The following is a 27005-nucleotide window of genomic DNA, read 5'->3' as shown; positions in this document are numbered from 1 at the left end:
CGTGTGCCCATGTGCGCGTGCCTTTCCATGTCCAATCAGTTGAATTGACCACAACTGGACTCCAATCAAGGTATAGAACAGAGGCACCTGAGCTGAAGTGTCATAGCAAAGGGTTAATGTGATATTTCAGGTTTCTCTTTTTCATACATTATATTGCCTTTAGATTGATGAGGGGAAAAAAATTAACAACTTTAGCACAAAGCTGCAACTTAATGAAAAGTTTCAAGAAGAGTAAAGGGGTCTGAATACTTTGTAAACCGGCTGTACGTCATCTTTTCCAACACTACGTGTTTATGTATTTTCTGCTCTACATGGATGTTAACATGAAACTCGGCCAGTAAAAGTTTGTTTTTATCCATGAGGTGATTTTGTTGCTGATGTACAACAGAGGTAAAAATGTCATGAAAAGCATGGTAATATCACTCAAAAGTTTCATTACATCTATTTACAAACTTACACTTAACACTTTTTTCTAACAATCGACATCAGATGACACAAAATCAAAAATGTCAAATTTTAAAAATGAAATCTTGACCTCTCCTTTTATTGCAAATGTGATGCAAAATATACAAAATATACACACTATGAAAATAAACTGATTTGATATAAACTATGTAGGCTACACTCTGAGAAAAATAACTGAACTGGTCCTTTTAAACAAAAAATACACTGACATTTCTGAGCAATAAAATGTTTATGGCAATAATATGAACTAATACATTCATACGGTAACTAAAAACAAATCCCATCATTTTACAGTCACTCAATATCCTGTCCAACTCATCACACTTAGCTTAGGGTTACTGTACAACCTGACATTCAGACGGTTTTTAAATGACAACAACAGAATGATTTTCTGGAGTTCATTTCAGATGAACTCTGACGAAAAACGGACAAGAAAGGTCGACACTTCCTGTTTCCCTTAATGTGTCTGACAGAGTTTCTTTGACGGTTCTCCTGTCGACTTTGGAGAGGTTGGTCTTGAGTTTGAGCAATGCTGACACATGTTTTTCACTGTGGATGTAAGAAGAAAGAGAAAAGTAAAACAAATCAATGTTTTATTCCCATAAATGTATTTCAATCATTACAATCACATAACATAAGGACAACATCAGTACATCATCAGGACAACTTTAGGACAACATTAAGACAACATCACAACAACATCAGGACAACATTAGGACAACTTCAGGATGACATCTGGCAGACAACCACAGTCCTGACTTGTGCAAAGTCAATTTGATGCCACTGACAGGTGACTGCAACCAAAAGACACGGACCATACACCTGATTAAACTGACAGATAAGGTGTCTCATTGTTTTTAGACATTTAACCTATACAAATTACATATTGTATCTGATGCTGTTTGTAGACTTTATGTAATCATTAATACCCAACAAGGTGTCATTATTGACAGAGACTGACAGGCGGATTGGGGCGGCGTCAGCAGTGGTGCAGGCGCTTAACCGCTCCGTTGTGGTGAAGAGGGAACTTAGCCAGAAAGCGAAGCTCTCAATTTACCGGTCGATCTACGTTCCAACCCTCACCTATGGTCACGAGCTCTGCGTAGTGACCGAAAGAATGAGATCGCGAGTACAAGCGGCCAAAATGAGTTTCCTCCGCAGGGTGGCTGGGCTCAGCCTTAGGGATAGGGTGAGGAGCTCAGACATCCGGGAGAGACTCGGAGTAGAGCCGCTGCTCCTCCACATCGAGAGGAGCCAGTTGAGGTGGTTCGGGCATCTGGTAAGGATGCCTTCCGGACGCCTCCCTTGGGAGGTGTTTCGGGCATGTCCAACCGGGAGGAGACCTCAGGGCCACCCTAGAACACGCTGGAGGGACTACATCACCCAGCTGACCTGGGAACGCCTCGGGGTTCCCGCGGAAGAGCTGACAGAAGTGGCTGGGGAGAGGACTGTCTGGGCTTCTTTGCTGAGGCTGCTGCCCCCGCGACCCGGACCCGGATAAGCGGAGGACAACAAGTACGAGTACGAGTACGAGGTGTCATTATGGTCACACACCAAAGAAATCATTCATTTATATTTTCATGCATTTTTCAGAACTCAGTTTTCCTGTTAATACTTGAGGTTTAACAAATACCTGGATCCGTCATAACCTGAGCTGCTCCCTCTGTGTTTCTAGCCTCTTTATTTCACTGCAGGACTGTTGTTTGTTTAGCGTGTCACTGACAGGAGCAGCTTCCTGAGGAAAGTGAGCTGCAGCGTCTCTGCTTTCAGCTCATATTATCATCTCGCTGTCAGGAAACATCTGAACATATTTCCACTTCCTGTTGGTTCTCAGCTCTGTCTGAAGGTGGGTTTGTTTCTCCTGACCTTAAAGTAGTGTGAACCTCTAATGTTACGATGCTGTCCTATCCATATTAGGTCAAGTTTAGACTGAGGGTCAGGGTCAGGATCAGAGTCAGGTTTAGGGACAAAAAGTAAGCCTCCTAAGAGGCCATACTATGCACGGGCACAGTTTATATCTTGTATTCTTTCTATCTGAAATTTTATAAAAGTCCTGTTATTCTAAAAAGTTTAAAATATCAAAATATTTAATAAAAGCAAAAGACAGAAAGACATTTACACTACCCCAACAAAATATTATGAATTCAAACCAATAGGAAAAAGATTAACTAAGACAAAACCCAAAATCAACCTGTAATAAACTTCAGATAACAGAAAATGAAGACCAAAACCAAACAATCAAAAATGATGAGGCCACAGGGAGAGGGCAAAGGTCAACCAATAGTATGTGAGGTCAAACATATGTCCCAAAATGCACCTCTAGTTAAGTGGCTTCAGGGTCAGGATTAGGGTCATGGTCAATGGACCACTGCACGTCTATGTGACACCTGTATATGCATTTGTTTTAAACTGTTCAATCTTGTGCACTCTATACACATTTTCCTACAAAAAATTAATTCAGCAAACATTGTACATATTCTGCATAATGGTGAGCCAATAGTCGGTGCATAAACCAGGTATTTGAGAAGGCTGCCATCAAATGACCAAAGTGCCGACGTGAGTGAATAAGGCAGTGGTCCAGCTAAGAGGCAGGTTGAGGTGGTGGATGGCTCACAGAACACATGACTTTCCCCAGCAGATGTGTTCAGAGCCATGCAATCTTTAAACTACGTCCTGACAGTGTGTCTCGTCCTGAAGCTAACCATCATGACTTAATGTTAAATACACAGATTTACGTTAAATATGTAGAATTTATATAATTCCTGGGTCGCTGATTCATCAGATATCATACAAACCATCGTACATTGGCTTTAAAATAGTAATAAAAGGTTACCTGAGATCAGGATAAGCAGTTCCCAGTGATGCTACTTGCATCTGAATAGCAGGGAGGTCTTGGAGTTTGAGCACTTCTGCAATCTTGATCAAGATTTGCATCAACCAGTCTTGGTCTGATCCCTGTGAGGACAAAGCGGTCACATCACATCATGCATTGTTTGAACTACAAGCAAACATTAATGTTTCATCCAAATCCAATTATTGTTTAAAGCTATTTTGTGGTTAACTCACCATTTTGACAAATAAACTGTGCAGATTCTCTGCATCTTCCTTCACGGTCATGTAGGCCTTCAGCTGTCGCTCTTTGTCCTTAAGTCTGACTTGTCCCTTCAGGAGCCTCCTCACATACTCTGCAGTCACCTCAAGGTGCAGCTGACCAACCAGCTTCTGAAATTCATCCAGTCATCAAATCAGAAATCACTGCAACCACTTAATGACTATTAACTTGTTTTTAAACTCCTTAAAATTTCCTCTCGATGCTTCAAACTGAGTTTAGAGAACAAAAGCAGTTAGTTTACGTGTTTTACTCTGTCAACTATAAAAATCATAAATACACTATTTCTGACAATTTTACAAACTATACCAAAGTGTTTCAAAGCATTTTTCCTCACATCTGAGCAGCCATTGGCTTCCACTCATTTCTTTAACAGTCAGTGAAAACAGTGAAGGTGCAGCCTGGTGGGACGCCAATGTCATTAGACATTGATAATTGGAGCGTAGGTTGTGACGTCAGGTGACCGAACTTTAATGTCACAAGGATCCCACAGATTTTCAGGAACATTAGTTCAAAACATTTTTCCAGAACTTTTCAAAAGCCCATAACAATAACAAAAACAAAAGCAATCTTGTTTTTCAAACATCAGTTTCAAACTCATAACATTGACACATATTAGACCTATGTCATGTTGACACATATTAAACCTATGTCACCTTGACACATATTAGAGCTATGTCATGTTGACACATATTAGAGCTATGTCATGTTGACACATATTAATGCCATGTCACCTTGACACATATTAGAGCTATGTCATGTTGACACATATTAAGACTATGTCACATTGACACATTAGAGCTATGTCACATTGACACATTAGAGCTATGCCACATTGACACATTAGAGCTATGCCACATCGACACATTAGAGCTATGTCACATTGACACTTTAGAGCTATGTCACATTGACACATAATAGAGCTATGTCACCTTGACACATTAGAGCTATGCCACATTGACACATTAGAGCTATGCCACATTGACACATTAGAGCTATGCCACATTGACACATTAGAGCTATGCCACATTGACACATTAGAGCTATGCCACATTGACACATTAGAGCTATGTCACCTTGACACATATCAAAGCTATGTCATACATGAAAGATCACTGTAACAATTTCATCAGCTACAATAAAATTCCAGGACTCTTCCAGCACTTCCAGTCCTGGAAAATGTGATTGTGAAATTTCATAACTTTTTCAGGTTTTCCATGCCCCTTGGAACCATGAGGTCAGGACACATTCTAGTGCCAACATCAGCATGAAGTAGAATGCTGCCGACAGGTGGCGCTGATATTTAGTTTGTTTCAAGTTGTTAAATAACCAAAATCTAATTTCTTCCAAACGTCTTGTGCCAACGTCATCTTAAATGTTGAAATAACATTTAGTCCTACGCTACGGAGAACAAAACCATTTAAAACATTTACAAAATATGATAATGTTAACAGCCACAACATTAAGTTCTAACATCATTAGACATTCAAAAAAATTAAACACCTGATTTTCATTCTAACCAAATTTCTGTCCGACGTAAGAGTCCAACGCCTTTCTGACATCATACCAATGTTATCTGTGAGTAAACGTGACTGATTTTATAACCATATGGAAATGTGCTGAAACCAATGACAGTGTACTTTGGAACAAAGGTGTTGGTTGAAGTTTACATGGTTTGTAGTAAAAGACAGATGCTGCTCAGTTAAATTAAACTGAAGTGTGTGTTTCATGGTTTTTATTCCACGCACCTGGTGAGAGGATACAATCGAACCCTGAAGACCCTGAAGCTCGTTTTCAATGCTGACCAGCAGCTTCTCAAACAGAGGCTTATTCAGCCAGTCACTGGTTCCCAGTTTACGGTACTGAGGCTGTGTGGAGGACAAACATGATGCATCAGACAGGAAACACTCTCATACACAGAAACAGAGAATCTGCAAGAATAAAAAAATTGCATATATATATATATATATATATATTTATACATATACTGTACATATTTATATATATATATATATATATATATATATATATATATATATATATACTGTACACATACGTATACTTTAACTAACTGATATTTTTCTTTGTTGATAAAATTATTTTTTGTTTTGCAAATTATTTTTTGGTGCTCTTATATTCCTGACAATCCTGCTTCTTTGATCATGTGTGCTGGATAATTTTATCATGAAAATCTTTGTAATCTTTATTCTGCAATTTTTTTTAAGACTTTTATAGGCCTACTTGGTGCAAAAATTTCTCCACCTATTAATATTCTATGAATTTCTTTGGCTTTTACTACTTGTTCCTACTTTAACTTTAAAACTGTCTCATAAATTCTCTTTAAAAAACACAGCTGCTCACTGTAGTTTTTATTGAATACAGGAGGAAATAATGACTTTGTTGAGGACTATTTTCAGCTGTGGATGAATCCACATTTGGTGTTGTGAGTATTTGTGCCAGTAGGACAGTGTATACATTAAACTACAGTCTGTGTGTGTTTATAACAAGGCAACACGATGGAGGAAGAGAAAACATCAGGCTTTTTAATACACACACAATATTTTGTAGTTTTGTGTCTCTTTTTCATGAGCGTTGTTGACAATAATGAGAAAACTGACTTTAAAATAAAGTTTAAATAAGCTCACCTTGAGTGCTTCGTGCACAGGTTTTAATAAATATGTGTGAGCAGATTGTTCCATGTCTGCCAAAACATCCAAACAGTTTTTCTGCACGTCCTTTTTCAACAGATGGCTCTTCTTCTCGAGGACATCCCTGCAGACGAACCACAGACATCAGATTGTAATCTTTTTTAATTTTAATATGGTCAGACCTCGGTCTCGCATCACAAAATGCCTACATATCAGAAACAGCGACCTACCTGAACTGTTCAAAACAGCCGAGGTTCGCTTTGATGATCGGCTGGCTGTTGGGTTTGTTTTGCTTGATGACATCATTTTGGAAAATCTTGAATCTGCACGAGTTGAAAAACAGGAATTTTCACTTTAACAGTGTTTTGTTGTTGAGTAAAAAATGAATGCCTTTTAACAGATAAAAAATCCTCAGTGTTGTTACCTCTGCATTAAATCTTCCAGTTCACTCGTTAAGTTTTGAGCCTTATGCAGATCTCCAACAACTTTTTCAGCTGAAGTCACCATACCGTTGATGAGCTGAAGACAGAGGGAGCACACAGGTCAGTGACATCAACTTAGACCACAGAGAGTCATGGGAGTGGATTTTCAATCCATCCCTGAACAGTGACTCCTGTCTCATCCCCTCTCATCCCATCCCTTCTCATTCTGTCTCAACCCGTCCCTATTCTTGTGTTGTGTTTTTAGAAAATGTATAAACTTCTGCGCAAAGGACTCACTAATGTACCGATCTGCACCACTTCACATCATCAGGACAGCGTACCTGAGCAGGTAGAGTACAGAGTACCTGAGCAGGTAGAGAGCAGTGTACCTCTGTAAAGTGCAGAGAAGCTGCAGATTCAGATGTTGCCTTGTTGAAACTGTACCTGAATGATGTCATAGGCCACATGACTGACAAAGCAGCCTTCCTCTCTCGTCGGTTCCTCTCCGTTGTTCCACTTTTGCTTTGCTTCCTCCAGGACGTGTCCGATGTACTTCATCAGCTCTTCCTGAATGCACACAACATGTGGCTGTCATTTATAAAATATAACATTACATATTACACAGATTTGACATACATGTGAGGAGTTGCAACAGTGACAAAATCCTGAAACTGAAACAGTACTGATGCTTCAGGTATTGTTGGAGCCATGCCAGCAGGAGGTTAGACATGTAAATATCCTCCTGACAGAAAACATTAGCGGTCGATCAAACAAAAAGGATCATTCTCAACAATTTCCTGAATCTACACTTTTAATTCTTTTGAAAATTACTGCCTGGTGCTGGTGATTGAGTTTAGGTCAAGAGGCCACACGTAACATTAAGATTCATCCACTGGGCACGTGAATATACACAACACATTTCATGCTAATCTGACCTGTGGTTGCTGAGATATCTCACTGTGGACCGACTGTAAGTGTTGGACGTCCTGTTTGACCAACAAACATCAGGACCGTTCGACTAATGTTTGTCTTAAAATAGTCGACATAGACCTGAAACTAAATAAAGGTCAGGTCACAGTTTCAATAAAGCTACCAAATTACAACTGTAAAACAAAGCAGGCAGCAACTTAGCTCACCTGTTGTTTGTTCAGGTATTGATCCTCCAGAGGTTTCAATAACTGTTCAGGCAGCAGCTTTCCCAATGCTTCAACATCAATCTCACTGACCAGCTCTGGTTTCTGCAGGATTCTGACAGAGAGAGCAGATATCACAACTTTCATCAACATCTCCAGACATTATAATCTGAAATCAGCTTGTTGTCCCACTTAAGTTTCAACATTTCAAAACAAGGACACACAGCAACTTGTTGTTGACAAGACATGAAAATCAGGGTGTGACTGTAAAACCTGGTTTGTCTTTTTGCTGAGTTGCATTAGATGAGTTTTGTAATTCACTGCTGGTGCAGAGCTGCAAGATCTGTGCCACTCCTGCAACTGGTGTTTTACACAACTTTAGTCCCAGAGAGTGAAAGCCATTCTTCCTCATTTATTTAACTGATTTCACATGAGAAAACTTTTTTTTATAAAGGCCTCACTCGATTTCCAGGAACATCCAGAACACAGTGAAATAAACTAATAAACTACAGGCAGAGTCTCTGCAGGTAAATACTCCTACACACACTGATGGCAATGATTAAGAAGGATTGCCTCTGATTAAGTTTATGTTTGTAGTGAAATCCAGATCAGTAAAACTTTAAGGCCAAAACTACACAAAGAGAAATTTATAATACTTTTAAATGCTGTGTTGATTTCTGAATCACATCGTCTCCACCAAACATTCAACACTAAACAGAAAGTCCAACTCAGTCCGGCTACAGTGGTACACAACCAACCTTAAAACAAATCAGTGTCTATTTGAATCCCCCTTCCCCTTATCTGGACGTTCTGGCAATATTTGTCTCCAAATTAAATTAAAGCAGGAGAAGCTTAAAATGGAAATACTGACTTAAAATACAAGTTCCTGAAAGATGTACTTGAATAAATTTGTTGAGAAATCTTTGGATTGGTAGACAGAGAATGGACGGACGGACATCCATACTGACAGATTAAGTCTCTGCTGTTACCAGGACAGAAATACACCTATACAGAAACAGACATGAATTGAATGGAAGTACTTACTGTGGATAATACTCGTTGACCCAGCGCAGGAGGAAAGTGCAGTCCTTGTCCTCCAGACCAAAGTCTGCAATCTTCCTGAGTCTTGCGCTCAGAGTCTGGTGGTACAAGCTGCCGTATAAATTACAGATGTCCAGCTGAGGAGGGTAGCAGCTCTTCACCACGTCCACCACAAACAGCAGGTCCTCCTTCAGCCGCCTACCCATGCTGTGGATGTCTGCCTGGATCGTAGACTGGTCCACCTGGTCAGCAGGGGGCGTCAGGGGGTTGTCCATATCCATACGCTCCTCTACCAAGTTGCAAAGCGTTGAGTCGTGGAGTTTCTTCCAGCCACTAGGCCTCCAGGCCGGAGGGGTCCAATCTCTCTGTGTCCACAGCTGGTCCTGGTCATCCTCCTGCTTCACGGCCTTCACAGCAGACGTCAGAACCTCCAAACTGACCTCGCCCAGGCTGAGAGATAGTCTGAGAGTCTGCAGTACGAGGTCCTCCAGGGCCCTGCGGTCTGTAGCAAGCTTCTTCACTTCTTCTTCATGATGAGTCAGTGCCTCCTCCTCCTCCTCCTCCTCCTCCCTTATATCCCCAAACAGACATTCCTCTCTCTGTATCAGGAGCTGGCCGGCTTCACACAAATGTTTTACCTCAAGCATCTGTTCAAAAGTGACGATCACTGAGAGAGAAACATTTCAGATGTTTATAGTAAATCAGAGAAATCCAGATTATATTTAAAGCTTCAGCAAACAATTCTTTTTTATTATGTATGACCCTGCGGTGTTCTGACTAAAACTGCAACTTCAAAATGTCCAAAACTCACTCATATTTTGTTTAACAAAAGAGAGCGGATCCTCATTACTCAAATGTTTGTCTCTTTTCTCTTGTTACACAACTTAAATCAAATAATAATTTCAGCTCTGACAGCACTCATCATGGTGTCATAACTTTATTTCTACAGCACTGATCTGTTATCTGCTGATTATAGCGATGTAGCTTCACTGACCAGTTTGGGGAATCTGTTCACTCGGTGACTGGTGTCCATCGGTGGTGGTGGTGGTGGTGGTGGTGGTGGTGTTGACATCTGCCTGACGTCTGGGGTTTCTCCTGAAGTTAAACCCTGGAAGAAAGTTCCACCTGAAGCCTTCCGTCTCTGTCAGCATCATTATCCGAGAGGAGAGACGAGACCAACAGTCTGAGAGATCCTTTGAAAAATCTACATGGACACAAAAACATATGTCAAATGTTTGTTAATCAAAATAAAAACAAGAGTAAAAAAAATAAAAACAGGACATGAGAATTAAAGTCAATAAAAATACAGACATAATATTCACTGTAACTGTGAAAACAAGATGCTTTTTAAAAAATCCTCAAACATCAGACTTATCAGTGATTGAATAAGTTAATCAGAAACTTTCTAAGGACTATAATAATTCTTTCTTTCAGCTGCGACTCACCCCGATAATCTGTCTGCTCTGTTAGAAACTCTACAGCTGCTCTGAGCTGGGGAGGTCTTTAAACAGCAACAGGACGACAGGCTCTGCCCACTGATGATGTAAATGAGTGGTGGAAAGTCCACACACACACACACACACACACACACACACACACAGAGGCTGAACTACTTTTAGAGCGCTGAGGCGACACTGCCCTCCTCTCAACTTTTAGGAGTCAAATATCTCAACAGTGAGTTCATGGATTGTTGTGAAACTTTGGAAAGATGTTTGTGTTCCCCGCAGGATGAGTCCTACCTACACACACAGCGCCACCAGCAGGTCAAACAATACATGTTCCTTAAACTAATGATCCTGCAGACACAGTTTTGTTTTCAGGTGTCGAGCTGCACCTGATCGAACACTGATGGAGCTGAGGTGGAGCCACAGACTGTAAAGTAGTGACTGTCTGAGCGGGTGGAGCAGCGGAGGATCGATGGGGATCTGACCAAAAAGCTGAGGACACTGTGAGCAAACAACCTGTCAATCAGAGTCACTTTGGGCTTCATTTTTCAGTCCTAAAGGTTGATGCTTGGTTTTAGAGGAGCTGTCAAGGTCACATGTCTGTCCTGGTTTAAAAAAAAATACTGACATGGATTTAATTCTTAAAAACTTCCCTCCAAAGTTTGTTTTAACTGTTACAGAGGAGAAAACATCCTGACTGGAAACAGGACGCAGCAGGTGATTAAAACTGACCGTCAGTGATTTCAGAGTCATCACAGCGTGAACTCACACGATAAACTCATCGTGACCAACTGTGGAATTCAGCTGAAAGAAAACTTTAAAATCGGTCATTCTATTTTTATTCTATTTATATATTGTGTTCAGTTTTTTATTTGTTTAATAAAAGATTGTTGGAAATATTTTTTCTTTATTTTATTAAAAGCTATTTGCTGTATTTTTTGTGCCTTGGATATTGTATTTATTGTTATTGTAATATAATTATTGTGATATTTAACAGCATTGTTGCATATTTTCCTCATATCGTGCTGCTGCACAGACAATATTAACAAAGACATCACCCACCCAGCAGCCACAGCTGGTTCACCCTGCTGCCGTCCGGCCAGCAACGTACCTCCAGACATTAACACAGCTTCTTCAACTCGACCTCATTCAGCACCATCCAACATTCACACACGACAGACAACTTATTTTTAAACAAGCCTCAGTCCCACTAACATATGTATGAGTATGTTCTGTGTGTGTGTGTAGCATGACAGGGTGCAACTTACATTTCATTGTGTAAGCATGAGTAAAACAACAAATAAATGAATGTTTATTATTTGACTGTTTATATTATATTTAATATTTTAACCAAATATTTAGACCCTCAACTCTTCACATTCTGTGCTTGACACTTTTTATAAGCTAAAATATCTCATTCACATTTATGAAAAGATTTCATTACATTTTATTTATTTTATTATTATTTTATTTAGATCGGATGAGGAGTGTTTGACCTTGTGTTGTGTCTTCAGATTTTCAGCAGGATGTTTAGAGACTTGTCCTGAAGACATTAGAGTGTCGGCTGTGAGCTCTTGTCATCAGTCATACAGTTAAATCTTCTTCACCTCAGTCAGGGACGCTGTCTGAATGTGTCTTTAGTTTGTCTCTGATAATCTGCTCTGAAAAACATCACGCTGCAGCCACACTTCACTTCTTAAAACATCTTAATACAAATAAACCAGATCAAAGTGCCACATGTAGTTCAGACCCTGCTGATGACAGGTTTTCTTACCTGGTGCTCTGCAGGATCTGCAAGCGAAACAGCAGCGAAGCGTCAGACACATGGTGCTCACAGGTGTGTTCACTTCCTCCGACTGAACACAGATGCTGAGTGACAGATGTCAGGATGTTGGTTAAGTCGTACGTTGAGAAAGTTCGCTCTGCTTTCCATTTATGATTGTTTCCTGTGAGAGCTCACAATTATGATGTGAGAATGGTTTCAAAATACTGTGCAGTTTAAAAGTCACACTGTGAGGAAGGTGTTTTAAATGTATAGAAACAATTATTGATCCCTACATACAGACACATCATTCATCACTAAGTTCCTTTTTCTATGAAATGAACTTAAGCTTTTTGTCCTGGTTTATTTATTAAACCATCAAAAATTTGGTCATTGATTATCCTCCAAATCAATACAGTTTGACCTTTCAAAGCACCTTACAAAGCTGAATGTGGTTCACTTCACAAACTGCCCTGAAATAAATCAGTTCACATGTCTGTAGAAAACAGAGAAGTGTGAGTTTTAAATTTAAAATCTGGCCACGACAAGTTTTATTTTTAATCATGTTAATCAGTGATTGATAGATATAAAGAGTTGTTAACAGAACACGCAGCGCACTTCAGTTTAAAACTGTTGTTACTCAAACTGTAGAACAAAAGATTTCATCTGATCTGATCAATGACATTATTGATTAAAATCATGGCTCTTGCAGAGTTCTCCAGGAACGACTCTGTTAACTCTAACCCTGAAGTGACGTAGTTTATGAAGTGACTGTCATAAAGGGGGGATGAGGGGATGGTGGAAGGTGTGACACCTGAGACACCCGCGAAGCTGCAGACTGTGGATCAACACCGACAACACTAACATACACATTGTGTGTGTGTGTGTGTGTGTGTGTCTTAGTGTGGTTACACAGAAACAAACAACTCGACCACCAGAGTGCATTTCTGTGTTTCTGTGTGTGTGTGTCCTTAAACAGTGATTTGTTTTCACTCCATGAATCTAAGTCGCATCATATCGATGCATCATATCATATCTGACAAGGTTTCACACATGGAGTAGACCCAAACGCACGACTCAAGGACACAAGGGTTTTTCAAATACGCAGTCTTTAATGAAGACGGCAGGTAAAGGTGAAGCAGTACCAAAAAGGGCAAGGCAGAGTCGAAGTCCAAAAAACAGCAAAACACAAAACACTTGGTACCTGACGCTAGGAAACAAAAGGCTGGAACGTTAGTAGAGCTACTGAGACGAACTGGCACTGACAGGAGGGAGCACACAGACTAAATACATGAGGAGAGGAAAGACAAAGAGACACGGGTGCAACAAATTAGGGCGGGGCAGCTAATCACACCAGAGGGAAACGTGACAGGAACTAATCTGAAACAAGAGGAGACAAAATCAAACAGGAAATGCAGAACTGAAATGAGGACTAAACTTGACAAGACATGACAATATCATATTGTAATGATGCATCATATCATATTTTGCAGATGTTCAGATGTTCAGATGTGGATGAAAAGTGAAAGTATCTGGGTGGACGAGACCTGATCACAGGGTCAGACCAGGGGTTAGACCTGTTCAGAGTTGCCTCAGCACCAAAAGAGAAAGACATCATGTGAAACTAACAGACAGTGCCGCAGTAACCACAGCTGAACAGGTGGAAACAAACAAAACTGAGTCTATACAGGAAATAGGATGTTTTCAGTTTGTCTGCAAGAAAGTTCAGGTTTACGATCATGGGTTCTTAAACCAGAGCGGAAGCATGGCTATTTATTTTCCATTAGTGAGACCCAGTGTTGTGGCTGAAACACTACCTTACTCAAAAGCTATGTCAGAGTTGAGTTTTTGGTATTCAGATTCTTTTAACCTTGAGATGTTGCTTTTGCTTGCTTACCTTTCTGTACTAAGGAAAAACTTTATACACTTAACAAAAATATAAACACAACACTTTTGTTTTTACTCCCATTTTTCATGAGCTGAACTCAAAGATCTAAAACATTTTCTATACACACAAAAGACCATTTCCCTCAAATATTGTTCACAAATCTGTCTAAATCTGTGTTAGTGAGCACTTCTCCTTTGCCGAGATAATCCATCCCACCTCACATGTGTGGCATATCAAGATGCTGATTAGACAGCATGAATATTGCACAGGTGTGCCTTAGGCTGGCCACAATAAAAGGCCACTCTAAAATGTTCACTTTGATCACACAGCACAATGCCACAGATGTCGCAAGTTTTGAGGGAGCGTGCAATTGGCATGCTGACTGCAGGAATGTCCACCAGAGCTGTTGCCCATGAATTGAATGTTCATTTCTCTACCATAAGCCATCTCCAAAGGCGTTTCAGACAATTTGGCAGTACATCCAACCGGCCTCACAACCGCAGACCACGTGTAACCACACCAGCCCAGGACCTCCACATCCAGCATGTTCACCTCCAAGATCGTCTGAGACCAGCCACCCGGACAGCTGCTGCAACAATCGGTTTGCATAACCAAAGAATTTCTGCAAAAGCTGTCAGAAACCGTCTCAGGGAAGCTCATCTGCATGCTCGTCATCCTCATCGGGGTCTCGACCTGACTGCAGTTCGTCGTCATAACCGACTTGAGTGGGCAAATCCTCACATTCGATGGCGTCTGGCACGTTGGAGAGGTGTTCTCTTCACGGATGAATCCCGGTTTTCACTGTTCAGGGCAGATGGCAGACAGCGTGTGTGGCGTCATGTGGGTGAGCGGTTTGCTGATGTCAGCGTTGTGGATCAAGTGGCCCATGGTGGCGGTGGGGTTATGGTATGGGCAGGCGTATGTTATGGACAACGAACACAGGTACATTTTATTGATGGCATTTTGAATGCACAGAGATACCGTGACGAGATCCTGAGGCCCATTGTTGTGCCATTCATCCACGACCATCACCTCATGTTGCAGCATGATAATGCACGGCCCCATGTTGCAAGAATCTGTACACAATTCCTGGAAGCTGAAAACATGCCAGTTCTTGCATGGCCAGCATACTCACCGGACATGTCACCCATTGTACATGTTTGGGATGCTCTGGATTGGCGTATACGACAGCGTGTTCCAGTTCCTGCCAATATCCAGCAACTTCGTACAGCCATTGAAGAGGAGTGGACCAACATTCCACAGGCCACAATCAACAACCTGATCAACTCTATGCGAAGGAGATGTGTTGCACTGCATGAGGCAAATGGTGGTCACACCAGATAATGACTGGTTTTCTGACCCCCCCCAGACCCCCCCAATAAAGCAAAACTGAACATTACATTACATTGAAGGCGAATGACTCTTTTTCAGGGCGTAACGAATGACGTAACCAACCGTCCACGCTAAACCTGTCCTCCTCCCTTTACGCCTCCTATAAAACCATTCTGTCTGCAGTTATCGAACTGATAGCGAGTAGGTTGGATCAGAGCAGAGAGAGTAGTAGAGCCGAGAGAATAGCTAGTAATTTGTCAAATCGTATTGCACCATCGCACCATTTACTCCCTGGTTAACACAACACTCAAACAAGCCACTGTGAGCCTCCCAGTTTTAATGCCACACAAGAGCCAAACATTGACACTCCCAAGTTCAAAATTGGACGAGCCCCCACTTGTTATGCCCAGCTCGTTTAAGAGCACAACAAAAGAGGGAGAACCACACAGCAACCAGTTAGATTAACCAAAGATTTATTTAAAGAATAAGATTTAAGTGCAGATCAGTAATCAGTGGTGTGGTGAGAGGTGTTGGATGTATGAGGTGTATGTGTGTAATCATAAGGAACCAAAAGAGCCAACGTAACACAACCCAAACCAAACCAAACAATGCTGGGGTTGCCTGGAGGCCCCAGCCATCCAGGAAGGAGAGAGAGCCATCTTGGAATGGCCATGCCTTTATAGACAAGGCCACAGGTGAGGTGAATCCCCTGACAAGATGGGAGGGAGACAGGCAGGGAGAACCTGGGAAGGGAGGAGCACAGAGAGGCCAGCAAAATACAACATGGCCGAGGCCATCACATTAGCATAGTGTATTTTAGTGTAGGTTTACAGTTAGTAGTGAGTTTATAGTATTTAGGTTAGTTGGTCAAGGAGAGGCGCCGAGGCTCGGGAGTATATGTGCAGGGCGGCGAGGGAGGGAAGCGTGGATGGATGCGGTGGGCTGCTGTGCGGTGAGCCCAGGCTCCCAGAGATGGATAAAATAAGTCAAAGTGTGGAGAAGGGGACTGGCTGAGCTCCGGCCGCCATCCCTTCTGCCCGTGTGTCACAGTTGGGGGGGGGGGGTTTCCAAGCCACCATCGGCACAATGAAAGCCCTCTCTCCTCTCCCCGCAGCGAGGGACAATCTTCACTCTGCCCCCTTCCTCAGCCGCTCGCCTGTCTCAGAATTTGGGCCTGTTCAACGGATGATGATATTATTGTTGTATCAGAAACTTGGCTTGGTAAGTCAGTACCAGATAAAGATATCAGTATAAAGGGGTATACTGTACATCGCTGCGATCTCCCCAGGAAAGGTGGCGGAATCGCTGTATACGCAAAAAACAAATTACATATTAGTCTTTTATCCTCAGTGTCCATCTGCAAGCAATTTGAACTGCTGGCTTTAAAACTTGATCTTGCTCAGAGTCAATTTGTTAATATTATTGGATGCTACAGGCCACCCTCTGCTAGTGCTGAAGCCCTAACCTCATTAACACATTATTTGTCTAATTTCAACTCAAATGAGCTACTGCTAGTGTGGGACCTGAACTGCGACTGGTTGACTTAAGCATCAGATAACCTCAAATTGGTGTGTGACTCTTTTAATATGACTCAACTTGTTGAGGTGGCAACATGTCCAAATTTTAAATTGCTTGATTTGATCTTGACAAATCCTCCACATAAACACTCTGATATAGGCATTTTTGCAAATGATCTCAGTGATCATTGTGTCATTGCTGTCAGGCAGGCTAAGCTCCCTAAAGCCAAGCCCCGACTGCTTATCAAAAGAGACCTTAAACGTTTTTGTGAGCAAGCTTTTTTCATGATCTGTATAATTTTGATTGGAGCAGACTTAATCTTATTGGTGAAGTGGAACTGGCCTGGAGATTCTTTTCTGATGGTTTCCTGAATATTTTGAACAAACATGCTCCTTTTAACAAACTGTGAGTAAAAGGTCGCAATAATCCCTGGTTTTCTCCTGAGCTAAATAGTCTCCTTCGAGACAGAAACAACACATGGGCTAGAGCAAGATTATTATATATATATATAACATTATGTAATGACTGTATCATTATATGGGCTATGTATGACATTATGTGATAACTATCATTATATATGTATATATAACATTATGTGATAGTTATCATTATTTATGTATATATAACATTATGTGATAACTATCATTACATAAGTATATATAACATTATGTGATAACTGTATCATTATATATGTATATATAACATTATGTGATAACTGTATCATTACATATATATCGCAGCGGTGCCTGGACAGCGTGACGTGTGTGGTTGTGCTGCTGCCGTGGTCCTGCCAGATGCCTCCTGCTGCTGCTGCCATCATTAGTCATTAGTCATACTTCTACTGTTATTATACACATATGACTATTGTCACATATATATACTGCCAGATATTAATACATACTTTCAACATATTGTACCACAGTAGCCAGAACTATAACTATAATATTATTACTTTCAATAATGTTGTTGTAAGCTACTGTCATTACCTGCATCTCTCTCTCTGTCTCTCTCTCTCTCTCTGTCTCATTGTGTCATACGGATTACTGTTAATTTATTATGCTGATCTGTTCTGTACGACATCTATTGCACGTCTGTCCGTCCTGGAAGAGGGATCCCTCCTCAGTTGCTCTTCCTGAGGTTTCTACCGTTTTTTTTCCCCGTTAAAGGGTTTTTTTGGGGAGTTTTTCCTGATCAGCTGTGAGGGTCATAAGGACAGAGGGATGTCGTATGCTGTAAAGCCCTGTGAGGCAAATTGTGATTTGTGATATAGGGCTTCATAAATAAAATTCATTGATTGATTGATATATAACATTATGTGATAACTATCATTAATTATGTATATATAACATTATGTGATAACTATCATTATATATGTATATATAACATTATGTGATAACTATCACTACATATGTATATATAACATTATGTGATAACTATCATTACATACAGTACAGGCCAAAAGTTTGGACACACCTTCTCATTCAATGCGTTTTCTTTATTTTCATGACTATTTACATTGTAGATTCTCACTGAAGGCATCAAAACTATGAATGAACACATGTGGAGTTATGTACTTAACAAAAAAAGGTGAAATAACTGAAAACATGTTTTATATTCTAGTTTCTTCAAAATAGCCACCCTTTGCTCTGATTACTGCTTTGCACACTCTTGGCAGTCTCTCCATGAGCTTCAAGAGGTAGTCACCTGAAATGGTTTCCACTTCACAGGTGTGCCTTATCAGGGTTAATTAGTGGAATTTCTTGCTTTATCAATGGGGTTGGGACCATCAGTTGTGTTGTGCAGAAGTCAGGTTAATACACAGCCGACAGCCCTATTGGACAACTGTTAAAATTCATATTATGGCAAGAACCAATCAGCTAAATAAAGAAAAATGAGTGGCCATCATTACTTTAAGAAATGAAGGTCAGTCAGTCCGGAAAATTGCAAAAACTTTAAATGTGTCCCCAAGTGGAGTCGCAAAAACCATCAAGCGCTACAACGAAACTGGCACACATGAGGACCGACCCAGGAAAGGAAGACCAAGAGTCACCTCTGCTTCTGAGGATAAGTTCATCCGAGTCACCAGCCTCAGAAATGGCAAGTTAACAGCAGCTCAGATCAGAGACCAGATGAATGCCACACAGAGTTCTAGCAGCAGACCCATCTCTAGAACAACTGTTAAGAGGAGACTGCGCCAATCAGGCCTTCATGGTCAAATAGCTGCTAGGAAACCACTGCTAAGGAGAGGCAACAAGCAGAAGAGATTTGTTTGGGCCAAGAAACACAAGGAATGGACATTAGACCAGTGGAAATCTGTGCTTTGGTCTGATGAGTCCAAATTTGAGATCTTTGGTTCCAACCGCCGTGTCTTTGTGAGACGCAGAAAAGGTGAACGGATGGATTCCACATGCCTGGTTCCCACTGTGAAGCATGGAGGAGGAGGTGTGATGGTGTGGGGGTGTTTTGTTGGTGACACTGTTGGGGATTTATTCAAAATTGAAGGCACACTGAACCAGCATGGCTACCACAGCATCCTGCAGCGACATGCCATCCCATCCGGTTTGCGTTTAGTTGGACGATCATTTATTTTTCAACAGGACAATGACCCCAAACACACCTCCAGGCTGTGTAAGGGCTATTTGACCAAGAAGGAGAGTGATGGAGTGCTGCGGCAGATGACCTGGCCTCCACAGTCACCGGACCTGAACCCAATCCAGATGGTTTGGGGTGAGCTGGACCGCAGAGTGAAGGCAAATGGGCCAACAAGTGCTAAACACCTCTGTGAACTCCTTCAAGACTGTTGGAAAACCATTTCAGGTGACTACCTCTTGAAGCTCATGGAGAGAATGCCAAGAGTGTGCAAAGCAGTAATCAGAGCAAAGGGTGGCTATTTTGAAGAAACTAGAATATAAAACATGTTTTCAGTTATTTCACCTTTTTTTGTTAAGTACATAACTCCATATGTGTTCATTCATAGTTTTGATGCCTTCAGTGAGAATCTACAATGTAAATAGTCATGAAAATAAAGAAAACGCATTGAATGAGAAGGTGTGTCCAAACTTTTGGCCTGTACTGTATGTATATATAATATTAAACAACAGTTAGTTCCGGCCCTGCATTGTGATTGGTCGAGAGACAGTAAAACCGTAATGATATTGGAGTACAACATCACGGTTATTTCACTGTGTATCACTATGTATCACTCTGCCTCACAGCTGATTGCGATCAACAATCAAATCAAAACTGACGGTTTAGTGTCAGTTATGTCAGCAGTTGCATTGTAGGCTAATTAATTCATCCACTGTCAAACAGCCAAAAATATGGATTTATTTCCTAAAATAAGTTTTGAATTGAACTATGAATGGTCATCAGAGGAAGATGAGGGAGAGGAGAAGCTGAATCCATCTGAGCACACATCCAGGTTTGTCAGTGTTTCATCAGTGGAGCTCAATTACTTGGAGAAAAGCAACATACTTTCAGATCAGAAGGCAGAGTCGGCTGTGTCTGTGAAGCCACAGTCCACCATGCAGTCACCAGAGACTTATTTCACCGGCTGCACAATTAATGGAAACGTGCAGATAAATGTGTATCAAGAGTAAGTGTCTGGCGCTGTGATATTGTCACGGCTGTGATTCGGTCTTCGGCACGACCGAATCACAGCCGTGACGACATCTCAGTACAACATCACTCCCTCTCGTGTGATATTGCTTAATTATGTGATAACTGTATCATTATATATGTATGTATAACAATATGTGATAACTATCATTACATATGTATATATCAATCAATCAATGAATTTTATTTATAAAGCCCAATATCACAAATCACAATTTGCCTCACAGGGCTTTACAGCATACGACATCCCTCTGTCCCTATATCCCTCTTATGACCCTCGCAGCGGATAAGGAAAAACTCCCCAAAAAAAACCCTTTAACGGGGAAAAAAAACGGTAGAAACCTCAGGAAGAGCAACTGAGGAGGGATCCCTCTTCCAGGACGGACAGACGTGCAATAGATGTCGTACAGAACAGATCAGCATAATAAATTAACAGTAATCCGCGTGACACAATTAGACAGAGAGAGAGAGAGACAGAGAGAGAGATGCAGGTAATAACAGTAGCTTACAACAACATTATTGAAAGTAATAATATTATAGTTATAGTTCTGGCTACTGTGGTGCAATATGTTGAAAGTATGTATTAATATCTGGCAGTATACATGTGTGACAATAATCATATGTGTATAATAACAGTAGAAGTATGACTAATGACTAATGATGGCAGCAGCAGCAGGAGGCATCTGGCAGGACCACGGCAGCAGCACAACCACACACGTCACGCTGTCCAGGCACCGCTGTGATATGAGTTAATCTGAGAGACAGTGGAGCACAAAGGCTCCGGAGAAGAAGCCGAGTTAGTGACATGCAGACTGGCCGAGTTAGCAAGATGCAGTAATAGAATACGAGAGACAGAGAGAGAGAGAGAAGGAGAGAAGGTGCCCGGTGTATTATAGGGGGGTCCTCCGGCAGACTAGGCCTAAGTCAGCCTAACTAGGGGCTGGTACAGGGCAAGCCTGAGCCAGCCCTAACTATAAGCTTTATCAAAGAGCAAAGTCTTAAGTCTAGTCTTAAATGTGGAGACGGTGTCTGCCTCCCGGACCGTAACAGGAAGATGACTCCACAGGAGAGGAGCCTGATAGCTGAAAGCTCTGGCTCTTGATCTACTTTTGGAGACTTTAGGGACCACAAGTAACCCTGCGTTCTCAGAGCGCAGTGTTCTGGTGGGATAATAACGCACTATGAGCTCTCTAAGATATGACGGAGCTTGACATTATGTGATAACTGTATCATTATGTATGTATATATAACATTATGTGATAACTATCATTATATGTATATATAACATTATCTGATAACTGTATCATTATATATGTATATATAACATGTGATAACTATCATTATATATTTATATATATAACATTATGTGTAACATTAGAAGCATGAGATTTGTACACTTATAGCCAAAGACATTCTGATAATAATTGGATATGGAGCCATCTTGAATTGCGGCGTCCATGGCATGGAATTGAATGGCGTCCATGGCAGCCATTTTTCAAAATGGCCAGCAACAAACATTTTTCTTATGTGTGATGGATATAATTTGATTTTGAGGACACAATTTCTTAAATTTATTTACCACACCATTATGAATTGTCTTTTGATACAGTGTCACAGCCCATCAATGCATGGAACATTGGTAGAACACTTGCTTTCTTAGGCCCTAAGCATCTGAATGATGGCTGCCCCATCTATAATAGTGCAGGGGATCTTGGGATTCTCAGAGTACTCACTATGAACATGTTCCAGGCATCTCCCGCGCTGGCACATCCTGTCTATTCAGGTGCAGCTATCTAACTACATCTAAATATGCAAAGTACAATATTAATTAGATGTGGGGCTAATATTAGACAGCATTTAGGAAACTAAAATACACTACTACTAAACAATGACTAGAACCAGTACATTGATTACTGACTACAAAAAGCATGGCATTATAAAGCAGCTTGTATTTAGCTGACACTGAACCCCATGCTCAGTTTCACAGCAGTGGAATTGCCAGTGTGCCCTGGCTGTGTTTTGACATCCGCTATTGGAATTAAATAATTGAATGAAATAGGGTTCATATTGAATTGTGAGATTATGTTACATTAGTACTTTATTATGTAGCATATATGTTACATGAGCACGTTGTTATGTAGCAGATGCGTTACATGGGTACGTTGTTATGTAGCAGATGCATTACGTTAGTACATTATGTAGCAGATACGTTACAATAGTATGTTGTTATATAGCAGACACATTACGTTAATACATTGTTATATAGCAGATACGTTACATGAGTACGTTGTTATATAGCAGATACATTACATTAATCCATTGTTATATAGCAGATATGCTACATTAGTATTTATTAGTAGTTATTTTTGTAGCAGATCCATTGAAACTTGTCATGGTTTGGATCATTATTGTGTTTGGGGGAACTTTCCAGATAGGAAATACGGCAATGTGTTGGTAAAAGCTGATCGGTGTTGTTGTTTGTTGGTGTTGAACCGCAATGTGCTACTTGGCAGATATCTCAGGTGTCACACCGTCCCTTCCCTCTCCTGACAACACAGCTCATAAACTACATCACTTCACAAAAGCTTGTATGTATGGAACATGTTCACGGTTTACAGAGATGTACAGTGGCAACATTTTCTTCAGGTTACTGGGCTGAATTTTGAAGATTACGGTTTTTAAATGTGAGTACTAAAATATTTAAAGTGGATTTACAGATGTTTGACATTGAAAGATTTGACCATTTGACCATTTAATTTAAAAACTTAGTGCTTGTTTTCAGCATTGATAAACTTGTTGGTGGCTAATTTATCAACACACAGATGGTAAATGGACCTGCATTTGTACAGTGCCTTTCTAGTCATCTAGTGACCACTCAAAGCTATTTTTACACTACGAGTCACGTTCACCCATTCACACACACATTCATACACTGGTGGCAGAGGCTACCATACAAGGTGCCACTCAGTTACTCAGTTTCAGCACAGCAATTTGGGGTCCAGTATCTTGCTCAAGGATACTTCAACATGCAGTCTGGAGGAGCCCGGGATTGAACCGCTGATCTCCGATTGGTGGACAACCCACTCTACCTCTGAGCCACAGCCGCCCCTATGCCAGATGGAGTCATAAGAGATTCATGAGACTTTATTTTATGTTTTATTAAAAAATGATAAAATAAGTTTAAAACATTTGAGTTTGTCATACATGGAGGGGGAAATCTAACACAGATGTGTTTCATATTTAAATTCTTAAGATTGTCAGCATTCACGAGAACTTTGGCGTCACAGTTCAGAAAAAGTTTTGAATCCCTGATTTTTTTTCCACGTTTTTAACAATCAAACACATTAACTATTTATAAACACAAGATTAAAATGAAAACAGCAAATATTGAAAGAAAATCACATCAAGCTTCGGTTGTTTCAAAGTTTCATCGTCGTGGAGACAAAAACAGATTTCATCCTTATACATGATAAATTCTTCCTTCACAGTCTGGTACTGTCGACTCCTCCATCACAACACGTCACTCAGTTTTTATTCTCTGACACTTTGAACTCAAACTAACGCCCGACAACATGCTGTCGTCACACAGGACACATTTTCCTACAACAGTATGATTCAACTACAAACTAGTGTTAATGAGAGCGGTGTCTCTGACTGGTTTGTCTGCTCAGAGCTTCACCTTTATCCTCACGGGAAGTTTCACAAATCTTTGAGTGAATTTCAGTTTGCAAAAAAAGTTTTTGTTTCCAGAAAACAATCCTGCAGTTTCTCATAGAGCCAGAAACTCTCAATGAGAAACACATTTAATGAGTTGTGTAAGTGGTAACATGTGGCATTCCTACATTCGTCAGACTTCAATCAACATCTGGAACCAGTTTTAACTTTCGTAAGAACAGACGACTCGTCAGTATTAACTAGTTATATAAAAACATGGGAGTCATGTTTAACTGTTTAAAGGACACAGCTGCTGAAACTATTTCTACAAACTGATAATCACACACTTTCACTTCTCAATGCACTGCAACTTTTTCTTGTACTGAAGTACTCTCACAGTGTGGTGTTTGTACTCATCTGAATACTTCTGTCTGAAGATGACACCATGCCCAATCTTGACGGTCATGTCTACACATTAAAACAGAATTTTATTCATTTCGTCTTGTGCTTCAGAACATTTAAAATTCACTCCTGACCTCCTGAACACCAACAAACCCTCAGTGGTAAAGAGAATAATTGCAGAAGTCCACAGTAAACCCTCTGATAACAAGCAGCTGTGGAATGAAACCTGGTTCAGTGCTAAAGGTTCAGTTTGAGTTTAGAAGGCTGTGTCTGAGAATAACAACCTTCAATTTTGTCAAAAGTGTCAAACCACCTATTTTTCCTCCACTTAGCGACTCATCGTCCTCCATGTTGCACTAGTTGTCGGGCAGCAGGAGAGATTGGACAAGCAGTCTGTGTTAATGGTGACCTGCATGTCACCAAATAAAACTTGGTTTCTGTCGCCGCTGCCCAGTTTCTTCTTCAGCTCTGTGAGTCGTTGGAGAATCAGCTGGTGTTCACGTCCTCTCACCAGGCCTCTGAAGTACAGCACAGCGACCAGGTGCTTCCTACTGCAGGTGGAGAAGAAAACACATTCAGACATTTTATTCATCAGTGGACCAGGAACGATGCAGCACAGTCTGTCGCTGACTGCATGCTCATCAGAACAACAAACACACTCCACCCACCGATGCCTGATTGGTTGATTTTGATTAAATGTCACTCGACTGCTGGAAGCACAGACGGTAGAAAATCTGTTTCTGATTACTGATTGATTTAATTTGATTATATTCTATGTTGTTGATCTGAATCAACAAAGTAGCTAAAGCTGTCAGATAAATGGAGTAAAAAGTTAAGTATTTTTCTCTGTAGCGTAAAGTAACAGAAAATAGAAATACTCAAGTACCTCAGATTTGTACAAGGTGTTACGGCCTCCATACAAACACAGAAATCATGGCTCCATAGGAGCAGGAGGCTGCAACATATAAAAGAGGACGCCACACCAAAAGTAAAAGCTTACCCACAAGCTTTATTTTTATAACCCAAGATATTAACCAAAACACAAACAACTAAGAGAGAAACGAAAGGGACTGGAGACCCCGGCCAAAAAGAACAGAAGGAGGGAAGACGCTGAGCCAACCACGCAGTGGGCCGTCGCTCCCAGCGTCTCCCCCCTAAACTACCTAAACAGGAACTAAACCTAGAATAAACAAAAAGACGAATAAAGAAACTACCGGTAATCTCCAGCCCAAACTAAAACAACAAATTAACACAACAAAACCCCAGCTCCTAAATGAGCATGGGGGAAAACCTGCTTGGGGAAAGAAACAAAGGAGGAAAAGAGGGAAAAACTCCTCACCACCTGTGCTGGTGTCTGTGCCGTGTGCCGAGCACTGTCTCTACTCTCCCTGTCCCTCTTATCCCCTCCTCCTCTCTCTACCTGAGGGCCGATTGCACTCAGGTGCGCAGCAGGCAGAGGGAGGAGGGAGACAAGCCTGACAGGAGAGAGAGACAGCACAGGCTGCTGCACGTAACACAAGGTAATAAATGTTTATAGTTACTTTCCACCACTGCACTGAGTTAAGATCATGTGGTAACCTGTGTGCACCTTTTTAAAACTGCAGAAGATAATTCCTGAATTATTTTTGGCTTGATTAAAATGAACTGAGCTTTTATTTCTAAAGCTGGAAAATTACACTGAAAAACACACAAATATGAAGCTAGATAAGCTACCAGTAGATGTACACTTCCTTCTGCACAGTGATTCACTTGGTGGGTGTAGTTTGGTAGACAGAAACTAGTTCCTGCATGAAACTGCTCCCAACAAGGTCTGTGGATTATCTTCAGTAACTGGGTTGTGATTTCTGAAAAGATAAATTAATCAGTTTTACAAGACATACATTTTACATCTCTACAGCCCATATCTCCAACATCTCTAAAGCCCATATCTCCAACATCTCTACAGCTCATATCTCCAATATCTCTACAGCCCATATCTCTAACATCTCTACAGCCCACATCTCCAACATCTCTACAGCCCACATCTCCAATATCTCTACAGTCCATATCTCCAACATCTCTACATCTCATATCTCTAACATCTCTACAGCCCATATCTCCAACATCTCTACAGCTCATATCTCTAACATCTCTACAGCTCATATCAATATCATCTCTACAGCCTATATCTCCAACATCTCTACAGCCCATATTTCCAACATCTGTACAGCCCATATCTCCAACATCTGTACAGCCCATATCTCCAACATCTCTACGGCCCATATCTCCAACATCTCTACAGCCCATATATCCAACATCTCTTCAGCTCATATATCCAACATCTCTTCAGCTCATATCTCCAACATCTCTACAGCTAATATCTCCAACATCTCTACAGCCCATATCGCCAACATCTCTACAGCTGATATCTCTAACATCTCTACAGCTCACACCTGAACTGTCAGACTGGTTAACAGCTCTACACTCAAGAGGAAGAACGTGTGTTTTTGTTTTTGAGATAAACTGATCATTTAAATTTTTGGGCATGAGTTCAGCTTTTTTTTTTTTCATCCATCAGACCAAAACTGC

The 27005-nt window shown here is 40.8% G+C and overlaps 2 protein-coding genes across 6 annotated transcripts in view; both read right to left on the bottom strand.

Moving 5' to 3' along the window:
* Positions 1-514: 514 nt before the first annotated feature.
* tnfaip2b (tumor necrosis factor, alpha-induced protein 2b) lies at positions 515-12177 on the bottom strand. 3 transcript variants are annotated; one of them, XM_033642061.2, is made up of 12 exons: positions 12038-12177; positions 9813-10022; positions 8822-9485; positions 7781-7892; positions 7089-7211; positions 6647-6741; positions 6453-6545; positions 6220-6346; positions 5323-5442; positions 3532-3687; positions 3299-3420; positions 515-1014 (listed from the first exon to the last, which is right to left on the bottom strand). In XM_033642061.2, exons 1-12 carry the CDS (start codon positions 12087-12089, stop codon positions 864-866), a joined length of 2025 nt encoding a protein of 674 aa, XP_033497952.2. In that variant the 5' UTR covers positions 12090-12177; the 3' UTR covers positions 515-863. The 3 variants fall into 3 exon arrangements, with proteins under 3 accessions (XP_033497952.2, XP_078031527.1, XP_033497953.2); XM_078175401.1 differs by lacking the exon at positions 12038-12177 and adding an exon at positions 11760-11911; XM_033642062.2 differs by lacking the exon at positions 12038-12177 and adding an exon at positions 10264-10401.
* An 11341-nt stretch (positions 12178-23518) lies between these two features.
* Positions 23519-27005, bottom strand: part of exoc3l4 (exocyst complex component 3-like 4) — a 51741-nt gene continuing 48254 nt past the window's right edge. For 2 of the 3 annotated variants that reach the window (XM_033643369.2, XM_078175398.1), the window contains one exon: positions 23519-24988. In XM_033643369.2, coding sequence (XP_033499260.2) covers positions 24766-24988 — 223 coding nt within the window. In that variant the 3' untranslated portion in view covers positions 23519-24765. Of the gene's footprint in view, positions 24989-25012; positions 26282-27005 lie in introns of those variants that run through there. The other variant, XM_078175399.1, reaches the window with a different exon arrangement.

This window comes from Epinephelus lanceolatus, chromosome 15, assembly GCF_041903045.1.
Source record: "Epinephelus lanceolatus isolate andai-2023 chromosome 15, ASM4190304v1, whole genome shotgun sequence".
Taxonomy (NCBI): Eukaryota; Metazoa; Chordata; class Actinopteri; order Perciformes; family Serranidae; genus Epinephelus; species Epinephelus lanceolatus.
Note: the sequence above shows the minus strand (reverse complement) of the source record. Positions and strands in the feature narration are given on the sequence as shown.